Below are 23734 nucleotides of genomic sequence, written 5' to 3'. Positions count from 1 at the left end.
AGCGCGTGGGAAGCGGCATAAAATCCTCAAATTTGTTCACTAGTGCCAGGATCTATTACCAATGCTAGAGCCCTTCACTTCTAGTCTCATACCACTTCTGCTTATACTAAAGTCCCTAAGAGCATTAATCCGATCAAAACGCATTATTATTTATTCAGAAGCCTCTGCCGCTGAGAAGGGAAATGGAGGCGAAGTTCAAGCTGTCAACAGGCAAATCAGTTTTAGGGGAAAGAAGGCGCCCGAGGACAATCCGGAAGCAGTAGGAATTGTGTTGAAGAGTAAGTGCTCGTTTGTCTAGCTTCTAGAATCTATCCATTTTAAGTTGCCATTGAAACTAGAGACTGAATTACTGTTAGCCTATCGTTAACAGTGGCCCCAAGTGATTTTGATTCCCTGTATGGAATTGTTCGCGACTCCTCCTTTATCCTACTATGACAGAATCTTCCCAAGATACTCTTCGCATTCTCTGGAATCTCATCACCTGAAGTTTAGTTCAATTCAGCAGTGATTTAATTGCATTACTCGATCCACATTATATTCCTTCGATTAGACAAAACAAAAATTTTCGTCGAAAATCTCTGGTTTGCTATAGTAGAAACAAAGAACTCAGCTATAAACATCTTAGGTTTCCATGATGTCATGCCTTGGCGATGATGTGAGGTAACCAAGAACTAGGGTATTTAGGCGGATTTGGTGGGAAGAGCTAGACTAATCATTATGTATGATCAATTTTACCTCGCGAATAATCTTGCGCGAACCTAGGAGCTTCCGTTGCTACCAACCAATGAAATCACAGTTAGGCAGAAAGGAACATATGATATATTGGGGGGCACAATTATTCCTGTGAGCTATATACATTCCTGGTTCTTTAGCTATTGTATGCGAATATTTGCAAAGGGTTGCTGATGCTAATGTTGAATTGTTGATCAATAGCCTTTCATAAACTAATTATAATAATAGGGATATTAACAGCAATATGGGATAAACCCCTCCTACCGAACGTCAGATCTCTTCTTGTCCTATTAGCTTTACACCCCCACTACACTTCAACTTCACAAAATACTCTACCATGTAAATGTAAAAGGAAGGAGCTTTCCTCAAGCCAACCCCTTTTTCTGTTTCCCTATTTAAATTCCTTGAAGTAAACATAAAACTTCACATGCCCGTCTTGCATGTTGAAATATAGACATCCAGTTACGAGCTTCCAATTTCTGCATTGGGCTCACTAGAGCAGAGAGTCCTAGTCGGGTTTGTAAGCTTTTACTATCGATTTTTGCTCAAGGTTCTAAAGACTAGGGGTTTTGAGAAAACCAAGAGCAGCAATACCTTCAAGAGCCTTTCTCTCTCTTTCTCTCATTCTCTTTGTTTTATGAGTGAAATATATACGTACGAACAGCTCCCTAAAGTTAATTAACATATATAAATAATAAAGGATCTAAAGCAAATCTGAGGGAAAATTATATTCAGTTGATTCTAATTAGAGTCGAGTTAAAAAGTGTTTCTCATTATTCTTTGAAAAGAGTTGGTAGCTAAGTTAATAAAAAGGCACCCACCTTTTGTGCGTCGTCAGCATGCAGCGTAATCCAATTTCAGAATAAGATGTTAGAAGCATTACCTAACTACTGAAGGTTTTATTTAAGTTTCACTAAATAGGCTTAGACCTAGTTACATACGCTGCACGTTACTTCTAACGAGAATATATACAGCTAATTGGAATCATTGCGACCCATGTTAATTTCTATGCTGGTTTTGTGGGCCGGGCTTGAGAACTTACTATCCGTCACGCCTCATAATTCTGATGTCGTCTTTCTAATTGTGATTTCATTGGTTGGTAGCAACTCGCGCAAAGTGCAACGCGCAGTGTGGAAGATTATTCGCTAGGTTAAGCTCGTCATACGTAACGATTAATCTAGCTCTTCCCAAAATATTAGCCTAAATACACTGAGAAGATGGGTATACAATGATTCCAATTATCTGTATGTATTCCTGCTTCTTACAATAAAAGGAAGCAATTAATTAGTGAGGTACGAGAAACCCAAAGAATCTTCATAATGACGAAATTAATTTTTAATTAAAAAGAGCTTCAACATATACGGCAGTTTCTAACAGTCTCTACTTTATCGAGAATTCAAAGAACCCAAGCTTCTGTGGTTTCACGGCGGCACGTGTCTCGGTAACTCATTCAATATTACCTTGACCTGTTCATAAATGTTGATATGCCCCAATTAGTACTCATTCAACCACATAGACTCTTTCGATTTTACCAAGTGTGAAAGACAAAGACGTTAAATTTGCTACTTATTTTTTGACGACTTACCATAGGCTCAATGTCACGAAAGTGCTCAGAGAGATGTAGGTTTCGATACTATCCTTTTGCTTACAGTCGAAATCATCTATTTGTTTAGGTGTTATATTTCTAGAATATTGTTTTCATTTGCCGCAAAATGAAATTCCTAGAAACAAGCTCGATTCCTTGATCCTGATCCGAAACTAGCAATGTTGTTGTCCTGAGAGTCGTTGGGTTTCTTAGAAAAATAAACTAAGGTTAAAACCAACATATATTGAAATAAATGTACGCGTGCGAGAGAGTTCGTCTTGCGCGAATTCTTGGAATTTTGTAAAAGTGAAAATAACAAAAGTTTGTTATTTGAAGGTTACTACTTTTACAACAATGGATTTCTATGGGACGATGACAACAAGACTCCCGACATCCAAAAGATAAACGAATTTGAACCACCGACCGGTATCTACGTCATCACTTACCCTAACGGAGAATCAGTCAGTAAGTATCACAAAACTTTGTCTTCACATTTTGTTCGATGGTGAATTTGTGTCCCATTCAACTACCACCGTGCAATTTTGATTTAAAAAATAACTTATTCATGCATCTTAAACCATAAGTTCGTAAGATATGTTCCGTAAGTTTGTCACTGGTAACTGAGAGCTTGTCATGAAGTGACGTAGGTGAAACGTCATAGATTATCGTAAAGCGACGCCTGTTGAGGCGCTGTCAAGAGTTTAGTACAAACTAAATAGGATGATGGATTGCACAAACGAGTGTAGTCAATCCTCGCGTCGTTCTCAAACTTGCTCTGAGTAAGTCTCTTGCATTACGAAGCATAGGTAGCGTCATACTTATGGAACATATCTCATAAACTTGTGCTAAAACTAAGAAATTAAAATATTTACACACAATGAAGTTTACCTTAACTATGATGATATATCTACTAAATATCATCACGAGCTATTTTACCTAAATAAATTTAGCTACAAAGTATGCGAGTACGATACCACAGCACTTCTTATGTTCATGAAATGAATTTTAAGTATATACTTTTTGGTAGTCTCTTAACGACAACACAAAATTTCTAAACAGGCAACGAGAAGAAAGCTTCAATATGCAGCAAATCAGGATCCATTTGCAGTGTTGATAACAATGGTCGAAAAGTATCAGTTACCAGTTGCGAGAAAGTTAGACCAGAAGACGAGGAAGAGGTTGGCGAAGTTAGGACGTTTCTTGAGAAAGTGTGTCCAGTTGACTTGGAAGGATGGAGCGAAAGATCTGTCTTTGACCATATCGTGGAATTAATAAAGGTAAAGATAATGCACAGTTTTGGGGTCTTTCTTGGGTCATTGTCACTTATAAATATATTAGCGAACACTACGTGAATTTAAAATCTAAAGTGATTGAAACGATTTGGCTTGGATAAGTCAATTGAATTACAGCCCCTCAATCAATGTTGAAGGTGAGATGGAGTGGAAGTGATGTTGGGCCGTGTACAGCAATGAAAATCTCCCAGAGTACCTTGAGTACGCCCCTACCCTTTAGTAGGGGATTGTTAAGTGCTACCGAGTAGCTCTATTTTTAAGACACAGGGGGCATTGCTGAAGTTTTGTACCGTACGACCCTACCAGAACGCCACTGAGGATGCTGGGAGGACTTCGTTGTCGTTCCCTAGATTTAGGTACAAAGGCTACTTTATAGGTATGAAGATACTACTCCATCTCACCTCTTCTCCAAGAATCAAAGTTTTACAGATATATGACTTGCACAACACACAGTAATTATTAAATAACCATCTTTCTTGGGTCAAGGCTACTTTTAAAAATTTTAGCTGTCACTAAATGAATTTAAAATCAAAAGTGATTGAAACAATTGAAAGTTGTGTAAGTAACGAGTTGGGTAAGTTAACTAAATTACAGCATGTGCTCCAACCGGCCAAGGCAAGTTCAGAGCATAACGACTTGCATAGCACCCAGTAATTGTATAGTATAAATTCAATGGATTTGGTAAGTTTTATTGGAGTGTTTCTAAAAGTAAGCCATATTGGGTTAATTTTGGTGACTGGACATATTGTAAAAAAGTGACAGTGTTATACAAAATATGAATAGATTATTTATGGGCTTTAACATATTTTTCACCTTGTTAACAGGCTCCCGTTTTATTCATGATCACATTGACCGTTCCTGTAATCGATTACCGTACAAAATTGGACAACTGGTGCAAATCTCTCAACATGATGCATCTCATAACTGGACCATTTTTTGCTCTCTTGGGCACAGGAAGTAAGCATAATTTCATCAGTCCTTGGTCCTATATAAACAAATTGTACATAACTTTAAGTTAAAAAAAAAAAAAACACGCCTATTGCTCCTACAAAAAATAAAACTTATAGGCTAAAGATTTAACTTTTTTACTTTGAATTAGATGCATTCGTGATGCTAGGCGGTGTAGTGCCTCTCGCAGTTGTGGTTCTTGTAGTGTCAATTATTTTGGCCTTAGCAGTTCAATTTACATCTCAAACGAACAAGACGCCCGTTTATCACAGTGCCTTCGCTTACTTGGGATTCGTTGTGTCCGTCGTATGGATTTACATCATATCCATTGAGATTGTTGTGTTACTTCAAGCCATCGGTGTTGTATTCAACCTCAGTGACACTCTAATTGGACTGACGATCTTAGCATGGGGAAATTGTCTACTTGGTAAGTGCCTAATTCTCATTACTAAATAGTCTCATAACAAATTTCACAAAAATGTTTTTGACGATTTGACAGATTTCATGTCGAACATCAGCGTTGCGAAGAAAGGATTCCCAAGAATGGGCGTTGCTGCTTGCTTTGGATCTCCGTTTTTAAGTATCCTTTTCAATAATACGGTTTATCTTGTCATCTAGTTCTTGGTAAGTGACATTTTGAACGCCTCTTTTGAACAAAACCATGCAGGTCTGTTTCTCTCATTGAAAAATAGACTAAATGTCTAAGCAATTAACATACGTTAAATTAATAAGAACATAAGTTGATAAGATATGTTCCATAAGTTTATCACTGGTTACAAACTGGAGCTAGTCGTGAAGGGACGTAGGTCATAGATTCTTGTAAAGCGAGGGAGGCCTGTTGAGGCGCTGTCAAAGGCTTAGTACAGACTAAATAGGATTAGATGGACTGCAATTTAACCGAGTGTAGCCAATTCTCGCTTGTCGTTCTCGAACTAGCTCTCAGTATTACGAAGAATATGAAGTAACTTATGGAACTTAGTTGAGTTTCACCCTTTTTACCCGATTTAGGACTGTCTCTTCAATTCTAAGTTTAGTTATTAGAGCCCATTTTTAATACCACAAAATGTATGCGTAGAGCTGTTCTATATAACAGGAACTGTAGCTTTCGTTCATTGCTTCTTTTATGAATGAAGCAACCCTCTCAAAACGAAAGGAAACCAGCGAAAAATATGATTTAATGAATTAAGTTAGTCAATGTATAATTAATTTTGGCAAGCGGTTTTCGACCAAAATATACTGAAATATTTCTTAGTTAATTCCGAAATGCAGACGCAAATTATTTATTGCAACGCGTTTTTGGAAAAGTGCCCATTTTCGAAATCATTGTACTTTTGTTACGTGTCACAAGCATTATTACTTTTATACCTCTATAAAAACTAAAAGGAAAAAACAAAACAAAAATGATTCAACTTTTCCACTATACCAAAAAATCGATATAGTTATGCAGTTCTTCACACAGAACTTAAGTTATTACGAAAATTAAAGGGAGATTAAACCGATTTGACTTTCAAATATTTATGGGTTTAGATATTCACGGCCATAAAAAATTCGGGTGTTTCATACCAGGGATTCACCTAATTTTAGAAGCTGGAATAGAGAACATGATATATTGGGCGCGCGTCGAAGTCCACGACCCCTTCCCCGAAACGGGGGTATGAAAGAATAGGCGGGTCATAGCGACAGAGGTAAAAAGAAACTTCGTGTTTTTCGCCGTCCGCGTCAGCAACGTCGTAGTTCAGTGAGCCAATAAGGAAATTTAAAAAATTAGTTACGTGTTGGTGGGACTGCTCTATACTGGGCTATGAGTCGAACTGAAGCAAAGACTAACCGTTCTCTATTCCTGCTTCTAAAATTGCGTGGATCCCTGTTAATACTAATCACTTCAAGTTCAGTTTCTTCTTCGCCCTTCTTGTGAATTACGAAAGGTTTTATGTTTGTCCTAGAGAGGGCAGTTAAATCACTATCTTAGACATTTCTTTTAGAGTAAGTGTAGAATTTTTAGAAACAGAAATGCTGTAAGAAAACCTTTACACTTGGTTTAAAATTTCATAATGGTTCACTTTTGTGTCCATTTCTTTCATCTCAAATTCGAAAAATATGGTAGGACTTTTATCTGAAATATAATGCCTCCGAAAAACAAGTTAAGCCATAAACCTATGATAACTTTCGTAAGTATAGGTCAAAGGATATTTGTTACGGGAAAGGTGGAAAATTTCTCTGATGATGAAAGTTTGACTCTGGAGAAGCAATCGCTATCCGAAGGGTCCTTCAAACGCATGGCCGTAAAATATACCCATAATACTCCCGGGCCTTAGTTCGGCATAAATTTCGCTGTAGGCGCCATCTGGTTATAGCAATAAGAACTTCTATTTATAAGTGACTACTGACTAGGCTACTACAATGTTTCTAACGGGAGATGACTGCGCGTAATAGATGCCCAGCCTTGAAAAGCATGCTTTGATTTTTATACAGCTACTCCAGAATCAAACTTTCCTCCGTAGAAAACCATTGCCAACTGTGATCTCAATCTCTACACGTAACATGACTTGACAACGGTTGGGAAATCACAGTAGCCTATGCCTTCATTCTCTTCTATTTCTTTAAAAAAATTATATCACAGAAGATGGCGCAGTAGTTTCTTAAATCTGCCGACGCTAAAGGCCCTTATTACAGACCCATACTTACGGACTATAGACTTATGGCTATACGTATCTATATCTTTATTATTCGTCGATAAAATAAAAATTGACATTTATTTCGAGGCACTTTTATGTTACTTAGGCCCCTTAGGCTCGGATAGAAATACAAAGTTATTTATTATTCGTTTCAATTGAGGGTTTTGTTTCATTTCAAAATGGAACCTACCGTTTGTCCAATCAATGGGCCCCATATTTTTAATATAGATGGCGTTGTCAATGAGTGTAGCTTCCGATTTCAAGAGGAATTGAGCATAGTATTATATTGCCATAGTATTATTTGGTCAATCAAGTTCTGCAGTAGATGTTTATGTTTGCTAACGCTTTGTACTTGTTAGATAACAATAACTGCAATAATTTTTGCACCTTTTCATTAAGAAATATTTGTAAACCCTGTTTAGTAACGGTTAAGAAAAGTATTCTGATGCTCATGAACTATGCCATATATTGTACTGATAAAACGTAGGCGTTCATAAAATTGAAAAGCAATATAATGAAGAATTTTGGTAGGGGAATGTGGGAAAAGGTCCCTTATATTACGGGTCATCTAACTAGAGATTAATTAGCTTAATTTGAAAAATAATTCCATAACTTTTACATTAAAAAACTTAGTTTACAACCACGGTGCAGTCGGAATAAAACCGTGGTTTATACTTTTTGTTGATACATTTCAATGCAACTCCAGCAATTTCAATCGTGTTAATGCACAATTTCGGTTGTATAACTTAAAGTACACAACAAAGGTTTTACCACTCTTTCAGCAAGAGAAGCATAGTCTGAACGAAGCTTTAGCTAGGTTTGGAAATTTGCATAGAAATTAATTTAATACAAGACCAACGGTCAATTAGAGGTCTCAGTGAATGAAACTTCATTGTGTTTATCGTGAAATTTGAGAAGTTTCTATATTGACGCTACGTGATCGAGTGAGCGAGCTCAATGATAAATAATGTTTTCTCTGGACTCTGGTTATGTTGATAAGAGTTCATTTAAAGGGATATAACGCGTTTTATCTCGATTACCATAAGATTTTGATAGTTTTTAATTAATACTTATGAAAGTTTAGCTCCATAAGCTTGTTTTGTTATTTGAAAGCAGAAAATAATTTTAAAACGGAAAATAAAATAGGCACAGCTGGTCATTTGACTGCCTGATAACGAGACGTAACTGTGTCCAAATCTAGCAGACAGCAAAACTAACGACTTCAAGTCATGTGACCTTTATGAAACAATTAGTTTTTTATTAGAAAATATCTTTATAAGGGAAAATAAAACATATGGCACAGCTCGCCTCTGACTGGCTGATCACGTCATAACTGTGTCTCAATCTAGCAGATAACTGACGACTTGAGGTCAAGTGACCTTTATGAAACAAACGGTTGTTTTTTATTAGAAAATATCTTTATAACTGAAAGTAAAATAGGCATAGCTGGCCATTTGACCGGCTGATGACGTCTTGCAAACGGCTGACGACTTGAAGTCACGTGACTTTTCTAAATCAAACGGATGTTCTGTCACATCGCTTAAAAGCTTATGAGAAGGAACCATTACATTTCCCATAAGGGTATCGATTTCCTTTTGTATCATTACATCTACAACTTACACCGCAAGAATTGTATAAAATTTAAATGACCCCATTTTATAATCGAGAGCAAAGCTGCCAAGTCAATATGAAAAGCGGTTTATTTACATAAGAAATGAAGTTCCATGCATTCGAATCCCATTAAAATATCGATTTGAGAAACGAAACGTTTCCTGCCTGACCTTATGTTAGGAATAAATTGAGTTTTGTTGTTGTTGTGTATGCGAGCCTTTTTTCATAAGCAAATAGGCTTTGCTGTAAATTCAGTTTTGGTACAGGCTGACGTATCAGGTTGAAAAGGGTATTGGGAAAACATTCCGTTGATTATAGATTGTTAGATTTTTATCGAATCTTTTTTGTGGCGTGCTTGGCTGTCAAACTGTAGGGCAAAATACTTCATGGGTGCTATTGTTGTGTTTATAGTCGTATTCGACGTGCGTGATGTTCATGTAGAGCCATGTATATTTATAAAAAGGAATACGTAGATTCCTTCTACTTTTAATCTTTAACTTGCCTTTCTGCTTGAACTAAAGGGGAGGAGGTATAGAAAGCGTCACCCCTGATGTCACGGGTAATATATTAGGACTTAGAAACCGAGTGACATTGACGTAGCTATCGACCTATAGGAGCCGAACCCGAATGTAAACAAGTTCTCTTTGCGTCATGTGAAAGAGTAGACCTTGGGTCTAGGGGTTTCCTTGATATGGGAATAACCAATGAAACGCGAGGAAGGAGCAGCTGGCATTTGAATAAAGTTTTCAGCCCTTCCCCTTACCTTCAATCAGATATTACCAGTCTGCATAGTGAAACATTCAGGAAATACTTTCGAATGATTTTAAAATTAAAATTAGGTTGAGATTTTAAGGATAATTTGAAATAAGGACCTCTGACCAATCGCGTAACGCCCTGCCAAAATTATCGTGGCACGCTCCATGGCAAATGAAATTTATCGCGAGATTTGATAAAATTTGCGCGCGATGTGACAATCGTGGCGCGAGATGTAGAGCGTGCAACGGGAATTGTGTTAACACGAAGGCAGGGCGTTATGCTATTGGTCTGAGGTCCTTATTTCAAATTATCCTTAAAATCTCTACCTAATTTGAATTTTAAAGATTTTCCGCTTAAACTTGGCTCAAAACAGGCCACCAAGCAAGCTTACGTGTCGTTGCTCTAAAGTGACACTTCTATTTATTCCCCTGTAAATATCCAATACGGTGTAAATATTTGTAACGCAGCTATAGTATTGTCGTTCTATAAATTCGGACAGTATTACGTGGATACTATACATGAATATTTCAAATGAAACTGAAATTCAAAACATTATAAATTTTTAATAATCCAAACGCTTTTAGATCACGCCATATAATACAATATATCAGATGTTAAGTTCACGTCATATATTTCGAAAGATACAATTTGAATAATTTATGATTTCACTGCATTTCGTTCCATTGTTTATAAGCTTTAAAGGCCTAAATTTAAAGTCATACTATTTTCTGTTTTCTAAACGCGTCGATATGAAATACAGTTACAAATTGTTTTCATTTGAAACAGACCATTTTTGACGGTATTAGACTCCTCAACACCTATTTTTAAGGTTTTTCTGTCTAGTGGTTAGTTTGGGTCGAGTTGAAGTCGAATATATTCTGTGACAATTTGCCTTCCGGACCACCATTTTCGAGTTATCATAATATTGTGGTTCATCGATAACACCTTACATTCAAGCAGGGGTAGATTTAATTTTAGAAGTAGGAATGGAGAACAGTTAGTATTTACTTCAGTCCGACTCGTAGCCCAGTATAGAGCCCCTCCCTCCAACACGTAACGAAAAGTTTAAATTATTTTATTGGCTCACTTAAACTACGTTTTGATGACGTTGCTGACGGGGACGGCGAAAAATGCCTAATTCCTTTCTACCTCTGTCGCTATGACCCGCTTCTTCTTTCAAAGCCCCCATCCCGTGGAAGGGGTCCGGCACTTTGACGCGCGCCCAGATTACTCTGTTCTCCATTCCTACTTCTTAAATTAAATCTATCCCTGATTCAAGTAATAAACTGAAAATAATGCTGATTTTAATTAAGGGGACATCTGTAGAACACTCCTAACATAACTAGAAAATGGTGGCCCGGACTGCGAAATGTCATAGAACATTGTCAACTCAAAATTGCCCAATGAGAAACCCGCTTAGTTTCTAACAGATCTTTAAGAAACACCCCTGTATAATTTATTAATCATTTATGATGTTTGAATAAGGTATCACACAGCATTGTATTGTTGTCTCGGTGATCCTCTGTGTGATACCAATTGCTCTGCCCTTACGTAATATCTTAATAACTGAAACATTTCATAAAAGATATAGCATTAAAAGATACAGCTTGTACGGTAACGGCGAAAACCGCGTAATTACTTTTTATCTCTGTCGCTATGGCCCGACTCTTCTTTCATACCCCCATTCCCGTGGAGGGGGTCCGGCACTTTGACGCGCGCCCAGATTACTCTGTTCTCCATTCCTACTTCTTAAATTAAATCTATCCCTGATTCAAGTAATAAACTGAAAATAATGCTGATTTTAATTAAGGGGACATCTGTAGAACACTCCTAACATAACTAGAAAATGGTGGCCCGGACTGCGAAATGTCATAGAACATTGTCAACTCAAAATTGCCCAATGAGAAACCCGCTTAGTTTCTAACAGATCTTTAAGAAACACCCCTGTATAATTTATTAATCATTTATGATGTTTGAATAAGGTATCACACAGCATTGTATTGTTGTCTCGGTGATCCTCTGTGTGATACCAATTGCTCTGCCCTTACGTAATATCTTAATAACTGAAACATTTCATAAAAGATATAGCATTAAAAGATACAGCTTGTACTTTTATACATCCTGCATGGTGGTTTGCTTCAAAAGAGGTATAAAATGGAGTGTATAATAAACTTTTATAAGTCTGCCATAAATTAAGGTAAAGTGTTCTTTGGGCGATTTTGAGTCGAAAATGTAACTTCTATCTCCATTTTGCTCAAAGGGACACTGTTTTCGAGTTAAGATTGATTGGAGTATTTTAGGGATGAAACCCTAAATTTAATTAAGAAACACACTCAAATCCTAACTCGAAAACAGTGGCCCGGACGAAAAAATGTAATAGAAAATTTTTGGTCATAATTGATTTCCCAAAGAACATCCCCATTAATTTATGGCAGACTTATCAGAAACACCCTGTAAATTGAAGCCTAGCTAGCGTGAAAGAGTAAGAGACCGACAAGAACATTATATATTCCTTAACGAACAAAATCAGCTTTATTGATCGGAGTTGGAGTGCCTTGTGTGATCAAGCTTCTCGGCAACCTGAGCCTCGCAGCGGTTCCAGTAAGTGCCTCCTTTTACTTCCTTGCCATTTATTTTTATCCTTTTCAGAGAGGGGTCTTCCAACACAGACCATTTAGAGTTGGGCCACGCGCGTTGAAGCAGTTCCAATTATTTATCTTGCCAAAGGCAGGCGTCACTTATCATGTCCATTGAATTAAACTGGTATAGCGGTCAAAACTCTCTCGTGCCTAACCAACTTTTAGCGTTTCCGAGGGGCTAGTTATTTTTGTATCGTACACAAATGCAAGAAATATTTCGTTAGGGTATTATTTCAAGCGAAATTTGGAAATGTATCGAATATGATAGCTTGAAGGAGAGAAGGATGGAGTGGTAATCTCCGTACCTATAACGTTGCCTTTATACCCCCACCGACTTTCTCCCAGCATCCTCAGCGTTTAGGTAGGGTCGTACAGTACGGAAACGTAAAGGGCGACCCCTCTGTCTTAAAAAATAGAAGCTAGTTCCGATACAAATACAGGGCGTGCGCAAGATACACTGGGAGAGTTTCAGTGCCGCAGGTCGCCCATCGTCTTTTCCATTACCTCATTTCTCCATGGTGATATGTAATAAACGAAATAAGGCTCTTCGATGTAACTAAGGGGGAACGACACGGGGGTAAAACTTTGCCTTCCATCTCACTTTTCTGCGCCTGCACTCCAGGCGCTTTGGGTCCAGAGAGTGCGCAGAGACGGCTATGCGTCAGCCCCTTTGTATGTCTCGATACTCACTTTTTTACATTGAAGATAACGGATATCCAAATTGGAATGAGTTCGAAAATGGAGATGGAATTTACACCTTTTTCGTGTTAGTGTCTAGCCCCTCGCTCTTATCTGTTCCTCACGCGATCCATTTTTGTGGTAAATTAGAGTCAAGACTAGGCTGCCAATCGCCTTTGCCAAATCTAGCTGCCCAGCTTTTCCCTTGTTACCTTATAACTGCCCAACTATTCACCGCCCCGAGCCTCTAATTGAGTCCTTAAATTTTGCCCTTTCCCGAAAGACACGTTTCCCCAGAAATATTTGTGAACGATATATTTTTAAGGCTTCAATTTGGAAATATACTATAATGGCAAATGTAAATACGTGGATGTTCGAATAATCCATTATTAATGTAGTTTTATCAGATAGAAAAATTCCCATTCGTAGGATTTTATAGATTGTAGCACTTAAAGGAATAGAGACACGAAAATTTAAATACCTAGGAGTTGCTTAGCATTTTTAAATCTCCAGATAAAACTGAAAATCCAGCCTCTTTAGATCTAATATTTTGTGGGAGGGCGTGGTTTTTGTATGACGTAGTGAGGTATGAGTTTAGTCCTTTTAAGAGAGTAGAAGCAAGGAGGATGTATAAGATGGGAGACGTGTTCTGGAAAGGGGAAAGGAAAAAAGCTGTTGGTAAAGGCGTGCGTCACGTCTCGTTAGGGATATTCCAAATTATACACAAGCTAGAGCAAGGAGGCTTGAACGCATGCGCGAGAACGTACGCTCTCTTTCCGTGAGAGGGTAGTGGTAACCGAGGAACGGAACAGTACCGTTTTATGAACTGGGGACTACGTGCATCCGCCTTGGTAGAATCAGAAGTCCATTAAATTAGCCTAGGAAGTAACCAAAAGCGGGGTTTGGGACTCCCCTCTCTTGTGTAGCAATACTGAAGAAGGGCGACACCTTCGCCACCTCGCGGTAATTTTTCTCAGATCTCCGGTTTAGGTGCGACTCGTACGCCAAAATTTGCCCTATCGAGAGAGAAAAAACTATTGGCCGAAAACGCCCCCATCCACTGTAAAACCGAGCTCTCTTTAGCATAGGAGAAGGGATGGGGGTGTGAATTTTGGAACAGTCAAGGTCATTCAGTTTTTTATGACTCTTCATAAACCTATTGAAAAAAAAAACTATTTAAAGGGAGGGTGAAGTAGAAAATCAAGTGATTTTTTATCGATTCTTCTACTAATTACAAGACCAGTCTGCATAGTGAAACATTCAGGAAATACAGTCTCCGAATGATTTTAAAATTCAAATAAGGTTCAGATTTTAAGGATAATTTTAAAGAAGCCCCTCCGACCAATCGCGTCACTCCCTGCCTTTTTATAATTAGTAGAAGAATCGATAAAAAACCACTTGATTTTCTACTTCACCCTCCCTTTAACTACCGTGGCCGTTCCTATTTTAATTTTTTATAAAGCAAACAATCTACCCTTTAAAGATCCAGCGTTCATGGGCTGAAGAAGTCACGCCCCGCTCACGTCAAGAAAGACTTCCTAGAGAGGAGCTCGAGATTTCTAACTGTGTTAGGAAAGGGGGAAAAATTTAACCCCCTATCCATGGAGCTAGAAGGAGTTTTTATCCCAGCAGAGACGTACGCTATACCAGCCTTTGTAATTGTTCACTTCCTAGGCTAATTTAATGGACTTCTGGTAGAATCTATTACCGCTCCATTCCCGACCCCTCTTTTGGTATCTTTGCTAGCATGGGTGGAAGCTAGATTGGGTTCGATTTGCCTCCATATTTTAAAATGGCGGCTGGAAAATGAATAAAAATGTCCCCCCCGGGGGCTGACAGAAACACCTAGTTCTTTTGATGATATTAATTCCATATCACCAGATATTGAAAACATTCTGGACACTGGTTAATTATAATTGTAATCTTATTTTATTTGCAGCTTGATTTTACACCAATTGCCTTGGTTCTCTTCGTTACACTTGCCATCAGTTTATTGTCAACACTCGCTACGATGTTGGTGACCAGTTTCCACGCCAAGAGACCGTTAGGTCTGTACCTGATTGCCTTGTACTTTGTTTTCTTGATCACCTCCATCTTGGTCGAAGTCGGAGTCATTGCATAAGAAGTTAAGCCTTTTCGCTCACTTGGCGAAATCAATAGAAGCTTCCTACAAGTAGAACTGTTCTTATATTTGAACTGTTGAGAATTAAGTGATACAATGAGTTAGATACTGTTTACTCTAATTTAATATTGGTGATGGAGTACATGAACGGATGTTTTATACAGCGTTAATCTACAAACGCTCGTCCGTGTAGCCACGTTTTTTTTTAATTAAACTTAAGAAGAAGTAAAGGGCCTTGCTATAATTATATTTTTAAGATATATATTTATATATGATATGATATACAAATTCATATACAAAAGTTTTATGAATCGGTTCAAAAAATATGTTCAATGGTGCCATTATTATGACTATACAAATCAAATTTTGGAAAAATTATATATATATGCGCATGCGCGGAGTTCCGATTATTTTCGGCTCATGTTCAGCGCCGTTTCAAAGCATAATTGAAAAACAAAACTAATTACAATATTATGGAACAGTAATACAGAGGAAAGATCAATTTACCAGCTTCAGAAAGGCAACCAAAATTGCCACGCAATTCTTCAGAACTTACTCGCCCATTTTTTATCGTGGGTCCAATTACTTGGAAAAATTCATGCTTTGGTTGAAAGCCAAACAAAGAGGGAGGACCATTCTTTTAAAAATATAATTAAGGACTTTTTAGGAAAAACGAACATTTAAAAATAGTAAATAATGCTAATTATTCAACAATCATTTTAAAGTAATAGGTTACCAAGCTTTGGCTTTTTAATGCGGATTGAAATCTCCTTATTATAGTAATAACACGTTAACCTCTATCTAATAAACTAATTTTCCCTTGCTCTACACAGATTAATCGTTTTTCAATTTAATAAAACTACTTTAATTAACAGTCTGCAGTAACACACATTAAAAATTATTTTAAACATCTTATTCCTTTTCTAAGACTCCAACTTTTTTCTTAGGCCTCGCCGTCTTGTTTGTGAATCTGCTTTCACATGCTTTCTAAAATATTTAGTTTTTATTAAAATTATTATCATCGAATCGATAATTTTAAAGGTGGATTGAAAATTGAAAAATTAGTAAATTTATCTTTTTGATATTACCGTTTTTTAAATCTCAAATTTGAAATTAAAAATTCCCAAAAACAGTTCAGTTTTAAAATTGGTAAGTCTCGAATCGTTTTGCCTACTCCTCGTTGTATTTGCAATGAAACCTTTCTGTTTATCAGAAAAAAACTAACTTAATGGAAAATTTCAGGCTATATCTTTCAATTATATTCAAAAGAGCATGGTTGTGTGTTCGTTTGGGTCAAACAGAGCGGACATTGTCAAGAACATGTGTCTATAACATTTAGTCACGGAGATATGGGCCTAAATCGAGTGAATAGTCACACGTGGAGAGTGAAACATTCAGCTTACCCATCTTGTTTAACGGACAATTTCAATAGCCTTCAATCGAAGAATGTTATTGAACCTTTATCTGGCAAAAGTGTAATATTACATGGATAGAAGTGTGCGTAGGCTGGTGAGGTAAAGCTAATTCAAAGGGTCAGTTCCCTTCAGTTTAACAGTACACTTATGGTAGATAAAGGTTCAGTAGCGCTCTTAGATTGAAGGGTGTTGAAATTGTCTTTTACTCGTAAACAAGATGAGCAGACTGTTATTAATACTCCCCTCGTGTTAGTATTTCCTTGTTTTATGGGGCCAATGTGTAGGAGCCCAAGTCTCTGTTAGTGAATGATGTCTACCCCATGTTCTCTGATACTTTCCACTAATTTTCACCCAAAGGACATACCTTTTCATTTATGGCAAACTTACCTGAAACACCAGGTATTTCAAATTAGAATTATGTTTTCAACTAAAAATTTTTAAAAATATTTTACGTGCTCTTTGGACTAAAAAAGAAATACTTTATGTCTGAAATTACCCATTAACAATGCATGTCCACGTCCGCTTGTACAGTAAACTTTACCTTTAAAGGAACCCCCCCCCCCGCGTGTTAAAGTCCTGCGAGATTAAAACAGCTGCATGTTCAGTAGACATATTGATTAGTGTGCTTTTAAGGTACAGCGATACTTAGTCGCTTGGATATGCAAGCAAATTTTCTTTACATCAATATTTCCAACTAATCAGAACTAGTCCACGAAGGCAGAGCTAAAACTAATCTATGCTGAGCTTGGCGGGTTTTTCCAAATTTCACCCCTCGACTATGGTAGCATCTAGTGGCATTTTTTTAAACTAAATCACAGGCGAGACTTGCTTTAACCAGTTTAAATGAATCATTACAAATAATCATGCTTATTTTAATTTTTGTTTTAATAATAAATTATTTTAATCTTTACAAAAATAATTTCAAAATTATATCCGTCGAAATTATTTTAGTTTAATTATTATTGCAATTAAAATATTCGTATTAAAACTTACTCTAGCTGCCCAGCTAGTTAATTAAATTCAACATTAAATAATACAACAATCTTGATGAATAATCATTTAGAAAAAAACAAAATTTATATTTTTTTATTTATTCAACTTTCAAGGTTAGACGTTAACAATTAGCATGCTAATGATAATTTATGCAAATCAAGCAAGGAAAATTATAGCTTATATGAGGAAAAAAATTCATGGAAAAATGTATTGGTTACCACAAATTACTCTTTAAAAAATTAATTGAAATTAAAATAATGATAAATTTACGTCCCATAATATGAATAAACAATTCTAGTTGAATCTCTACAACAGTACGTAATAAGTTCGTATTCAATATTTAAAAGTTAAATATTGTGTTTTGGAACGGTGCATGTGAATATAGCCGACTGTGATAAATTTGAACTCTTCTTTTTTTGGCTCAATTCCTTGCGTTTGTTCAAAATTACAATCGAAACGTCGCAACCTTTAATCAAATTTATTTTTAATTTTTGAAAGTCGCGACGTTTTCAGGTGTAATTTTTCAAATTAGTGTGATCGGGTTTGTTGGTGCATTTACACACCATGAGGTACCATTGAATATCGAATGAAAATACAATTGAGAACCGTTGTTATACATTTTTTTGTTTCATCTTTGTTTAAGTCCAGTGTTTGTTTAAATGAGCATCGTCTTCGAGGTTCGAATCCAAAATAATTTTATCTCCATTTTCCGTCGGTTATATCTTTTCAATAACCGACCGTTTGTGTAGATATGTTTTTGTTCGAACCCAGGAAACTATGCCAAATTGTGTTTGTTTCTTAGAATTAATTTGAGTAGCTGAGGTTTTCAGTGATATAACTATTTCATTATATTCCGTTCAATTTAAGAATTTATTTTGTAAATTGAAAACCTCAGCTACACCAGAACATAATCAAAAATTAAAGACTGCAGTTTCAAAAGTTGGGTCGCATTGTCGTCTGCTTCTAAAGACGGAACATGCGGTATTTGGGTCCACAGACGTTAGAAAAGGCTTCAACGTTACCAGTCCACAAAAATCAATTTAACGTCTTAAGAAAACAAGGTGGTCAAATACCAGACTCTATTTTACTCCCAACTTTCGAAAAGGGTCCATTCAAATTATTTACAAAAGTGTTAAAATTTAAACTTAAGTCAAAAACATTTATAGATTTAGAAAATTGTGTATAAAATTTTCAATGAGTCATTTTTCGGTTTATATCGTTTTGCTTACGTTAAATTGTTCCGTTGAATATTTGTGCCAATTTTACTTCAAATATTCAATGGCTTTTTACGTAGACAATGTCACATTACAAAACGATTTAAACTCACAAATGTTTTTATATTTTATAATAAATGTTCTGTTAGATTTTGTTATATACATGTTTGATGTTTTATCAAATTACTTAATTTTTTTTTTAAGATATTGGTTATTTACAACGATAATTCTTTACGATTTCGTTTTGGTTATATCTTTTAAATAACTAGACGAAATTGTAAACAAGATGTTGGATTAACAACTTAGGTGATTGCCCTATTGACAAACTGTTTTATTGTCAGTCATAGGGCGGCGAGGTTATGTTGGTTATTGATAAAATAAATCGGAAGCATAACGATATAATGTTAAATTTCATTAGAATAACTTGTGATTTAAAATAATTGAACACGTTTTAGCATTTTAACATCAAAAATATATAGTTATGCTTCCGATTTTGAAGAAATGAGGTGAATTTTCTGTTACAGTCGAACCGATAATATGTAAACATATCGGTTGTAGACGTAAGTCAATCAAAAGTTACGAATCAAGTAAATGGGATTTCGAGTTACAAATTGCCTTATTTATGCCAATATAATTAAAACATGGCATACTTAATTAATGTTTGAATGAAACCAATTTTACTAAATTGTAAATAATAGTTATAGAAATTAGTTAGCTATTAAAGATATATATGGAATCACACTCTTTAATATACAGTAAATTGAGGAATATTTTTGGTAAGTCTTCGATGCACTTACCAACGTAGATTACTTTTAAATGGTGTATATATTATTGTTATAATCACAATAGAATAATTAAAATTTTTAATTATAAAGAAATAATATTTAAATAAGTGAATTTGAATGCTGATTTATGTAAATATCTTGTAATTGGTGTGGGTACGTTCTTTAAGGAGCCTTGGCACTGAAATTAAAATTATAGTTATTAGTACATAATATTCAAGGAAAATATTCCCTTAATTTTAATTTAATCAAGATTACCAATGAAAATAATTTTAAACGTTCGATTATAATGAAAGAGATAAAATATTTAGGTACTTATCATAAATTAACACAATTGTAATTGGATTTTTTAATATATTGCTTAATAAAATAAATGATTAAAATGAAATATTTTAGTCAGTTCAATACTATTATCTTATATACATATTTTTGAGATATTCTTTATTATACACAATCACAATTCGTTAACGTAAGAATTTGGCCAAATTGGTAATGCAATGGAGAGGTTTTTAAAAGTGATTTGGTTGAGTCCGCGAACCCATCGCTATTAAGCCTTTTAATAAGCACGTTTTACTTTATTGTATAGTCAAGCTCATAGCTAATTTTCTCGTCATGAGTCTTACAACTTCAAATAGATGGAAACCACCTAATTTTAGCATAATAATACTAACCCATAGAAACAAAGGAACGCTTTTGCTGTAACGTTTGAAGCTAGCGCACATCTCAGGGAAATAAACCTTAGTATTATCATAAGGAGATCATCTCTCTAAGGGCCCAAGCGCATCTATTAGCAAAAACATCTAGTTCCGCTAGATGTGACGTAGATTTTGTATAGGGGCTCCTTCCGAATTTTTCGTGAAATTCGCGGGAGAGAAAAATAATTTTCAAAATCAGCCACGACCGATATCCTAAGCCGGTCGTGGTCTAGACGCGAGCTCTGAGATAACGCTCCCAAGCGGTTGGGAATCAAACTAAAACCCACGGGTATGCGAGAGAGGAAGGACTGAAGGGAAAAATAAATAAGATGATTTCCAGAACCCCCCAGCTCTCTCAGACACAAGAGGTAAATTCGCGCTTAGTAAAAGTCACGAAGAGCTGTCGTGAGAAATATTTGGAGGGAAAAATATTCAATGCCGGATTACTCTGCAGCGAATCCGCTCGGCCTCTGTTTGGGCTATACAATTATTATACCACTTGAGATGAGACGGATGGCTGACCAAATCGGACATACATACATTTCAACCGTAACATAGAATCTTGGGCCCTTAGAGAGATGATCACCTTATGGTATTATCAGAGGGGGATAATAGAAGAAGGATGACACTCTGTATCCTCTTAATACTTCAGTTATGTAACGTCATTCTTAACAGGCTCACGCTTTAAGTTTGCTTTCCCGCTCATCAAACCGCAAATGGGCATCGCACCATAAGGTGAATTCTATAATTGTTTGGCATTAAATCCCCAGCAATCATCCCACAAACCTCGTCTTGACGAGGGACAAAAATGCTCAAGCTCGTCTTGCCAAATATTTAAGCGCTAATAGAGTAATGATGAGGGAACTATTTGGCGCGTAGGTGATTCGGTTTAGTAACCTTGCTCTAAATGTTCCGATGTTGGGAAGAATGACGTTACACTTACCCTGCTTTGTGGTACACTTCCCTCGAAGAGAAGTATTATATACTTCTGGTATTATTGACCACTGTCATTACTCTTGCGATTGAATCATTTTAGGTGGAATTTCTGATAGCATTTTGACGTGTATTGCAACCCGATTATTCATATAGGACACTCTATTTATGGGGCGGCTAAACCAATAGCATCTTCTTTCTTCATGACTATTTTTACTTTACTAATTTTTTAATTAAGATCAGGAATAATTAGACCAAAAACAAACAAAGATTTTGGAATATATTACACTTTTATTTCAGAACTTTTATTCGATCTAGATCAACGTAAAACTGGGTCCCCTGTAAAATTAATTATGTTTCATAGGAATTAGTTTAATAATTATGATTTCAGGTTTCAACCTATTAGACAAACATGTTTATAGGGTGGTTTATAAAGCTGTAGGAATCCATAAACTGCGGTGCCACTTTTTAAAAATTGAGAAATGTGTTTTGGGCTGTTTAGAAGACATTATTAAATTATAATTAACTGAATTATTAGTTGTATTAGAAAATAGCAACAATGAAATTGAAACGCGCGCTCCCGCCACATTTTGAAGTCGGCTTAACTTTTGTTTTCAGCAGCGCCATCTAGCGGTCCATGTTTGCAACCAATAAGCCTATTCATTCTTTTGGGGCGTTTTCCGTGAGAACTGGCCGCTGCGATTTTCTGTGCGATCTTTGCTGGTAAATATTTTGATTTTATTTATATTTTAAGGCTTACTTTGGATTAAATACTAAAGTTTTATTACAACCGAATGGAAATTAAGCGTTGCAACTGAAAAATTTATGGTTTACCTTGCCAAAATACGTTTGCTAATTACGACCAAGGCTTAGTGTCCATTGTCTTTATCAACCCCCTCTCTGTTGACCAGAACGCGTCCCTTGGTGTCTACTTGGATTAATAATATTAACCCAAGGTGCCAACCACCATAAGGCCAGTCTTTGGTCCAGGGGCGTCGGTCAGTTCGTGCTCGCCAGTCACCACTTCATCCTTTCGCATCTCGTCCTTTAAGCATTTCTTGGTATTCGCCGGCAATTGAAACTTTAAAGCTTCCAAACTAACAATTAACCCGAACAGACGCGCTAATTTGTTTCACGCTATAGGATAGGCAACTCCCTATCTCAAACGACAGCTTATTCTGTATATACTCTGTTACAACATCGCACTCGAGCTAAAAAAACTCGCGGATATTTTAAATCCTGAAGTTTTTCGTCTCTTGACAGCACGTACAAAGCAACGTTACATGGAGACTTAGCTTTACGCGTGCTGACAACCGATGTTGTTACAGAGTATATACTGAATAAGCTGTCGTCCGAGATGAGGAGTTGCCTATCCTGTAGAGTGAAAACAATTTCCTCACGCGCATTCTTTATCCATGATTATAACCTTCTACCGGAAGTTATGCTGGAAACCAAGGAGGATGTATATTATCATTCTCCTGCTTATTTCCGGGCTTCCGGCGCCGTGAAACGCTAATATGTGTCGTCTGCTTAAGTCAGTCTGTTTCATAGGGTACTGTTTTTGTTTTAGTGTGGGTACTTGAAAGGTATGCTAAATTAAAATTAAATTCAAAGTTTTTCAAGAAATCAGTAAAATGTATCATGAGGTACTTTCAAAAATGCCGTTACTGCGTCAAGGCATTTAAATTTTTATAACATCTGACCAAATTTATTAAGCTGAGGGGTAAAACGTTAAGGCCAAACTAGTGGTTTTCAATTTTAAAAAGAGGAGGGGTTTCTAAGAACTAAAACACATTTTTTGGGGCAGTTCTTCAGGTTTTATAAATTTAACATCTAAAGAGGGAAGACTCTCGCGTCTCTTGCGATTGAACCATTTCAGGGGGAATTTCTGATAGCCCTTTTCACGTGTATCGGAACCCGAGTATTCTTACAGGACATCCTACGGTTGGGGCGGCTAAACCTATGGCATCTTCTTTCTTCATTAAGAATTATATTTCACTAATTATCTAATTAAGAATAATTTGGCCAATAAGAAACAGATTTTGTAACATTTTTAGTTTCTTAACTTTTTGTTTGATTTAAATCAACTGGAGTTGATTTTCCACGTGAAACGGGGTCCCAGCTGTAAAATTAAAAATGTTTAGTTTAAGTTTCATATGAATTAGTTTAATTATAATGATTTCAGGTTTTAACCTGTTATACAAACATGTTTATAGGGTGGTTTTCTCGCTGTAGGAATCCATAAACACCGGTACCACTTTTTAAAAATGGAGAATAGTGTTTTGGGCAGTTTAGAAGCCATTATTAAATTATAATTAAATTATTAATTATATTAGAAACAATTAAATTGAGACGCATGCTCCAGCGTCTTAACGTTTGTTTATGAGCAGCGCCATCTAGCGGTCCATGTTTTCTAACAATACGCCCATTCATACTGGGTCATTTTGGGGCCTGCCTAGGGTTCTAAATCGGTAAATTACCATCGTAATTTACACGGTAATTTACCAGGGTAACTGTAATTTACGATTTTCCCGGGTAAATTACGAAAACGGTAATTACCCTGGTAATTAATGTGGTAATTTACCGTCGTAAATTACCACGATGGTAATTTACCACCGAATTCTCATGTCTTTCTCTTGGAAAATGGTCTAAAAGCTCCATATT

At 36.2% G+C, this 23734-nt stretch overlaps 1 protein-coding gene across 1 annotated transcript in view; it reads left to right on the top strand.

The window, feature by feature from the left end:
• LOC149616126 (mitochondrial sodium/calcium exchanger protein-like) overlaps nt 1-15872 on the top strand; it is a 48209-nt gene extending 32337 nt beyond the window's left edge. Inside the window, exons 8-15 of the mRNA XM_089856046.1 lie at nt 159-278; nt 2654-2782; nt 3377-3594; nt 4434-4566; nt 4709-4984; nt 5057-5137; nt 12130-12200; nt 14856-15872. Coding sequence (XP_089712172.1) covers nt 159-278; nt 2654-2782; nt 3377-3594; nt 4434-4566; nt 4709-4984; nt 5057-5137; nt 12130-12200; nt 14856-15038 — 1211 coding nt within the window. The 3' untranslated portion in view covers nt 15039-15872. The remainder of the gene's footprint in view (nt 1-158; nt 279-2653; nt 2783-3376; nt 3595-4433; nt 4567-4708; nt 4985-5056; nt 5138-12129; nt 12201-14855) is intronic.
• Nucleotides 15873-23734: the final 7862 nt, after the last annotated feature.

The sequence above is a fragment of the Phalangium opilio genome, unplaced genomic scaffold, assembly GCF_054372755.1.
Source record: "Phalangium opilio isolate 3A_F unplaced genomic scaffold, DU_Popi_V2 ptg000217l_1, whole genome shotgun sequence".
Classification (NCBI taxonomy): Eukaryota; Metazoa; Arthropoda; class Arachnida; order Opiliones; family Phalangiidae; genus Phalangium; species Phalangium opilio.
The sequence above is the reverse complement of the archived record's forward strand: the minus strand, read 5'-3'. Positions and strand labels throughout refer to the sequence as shown.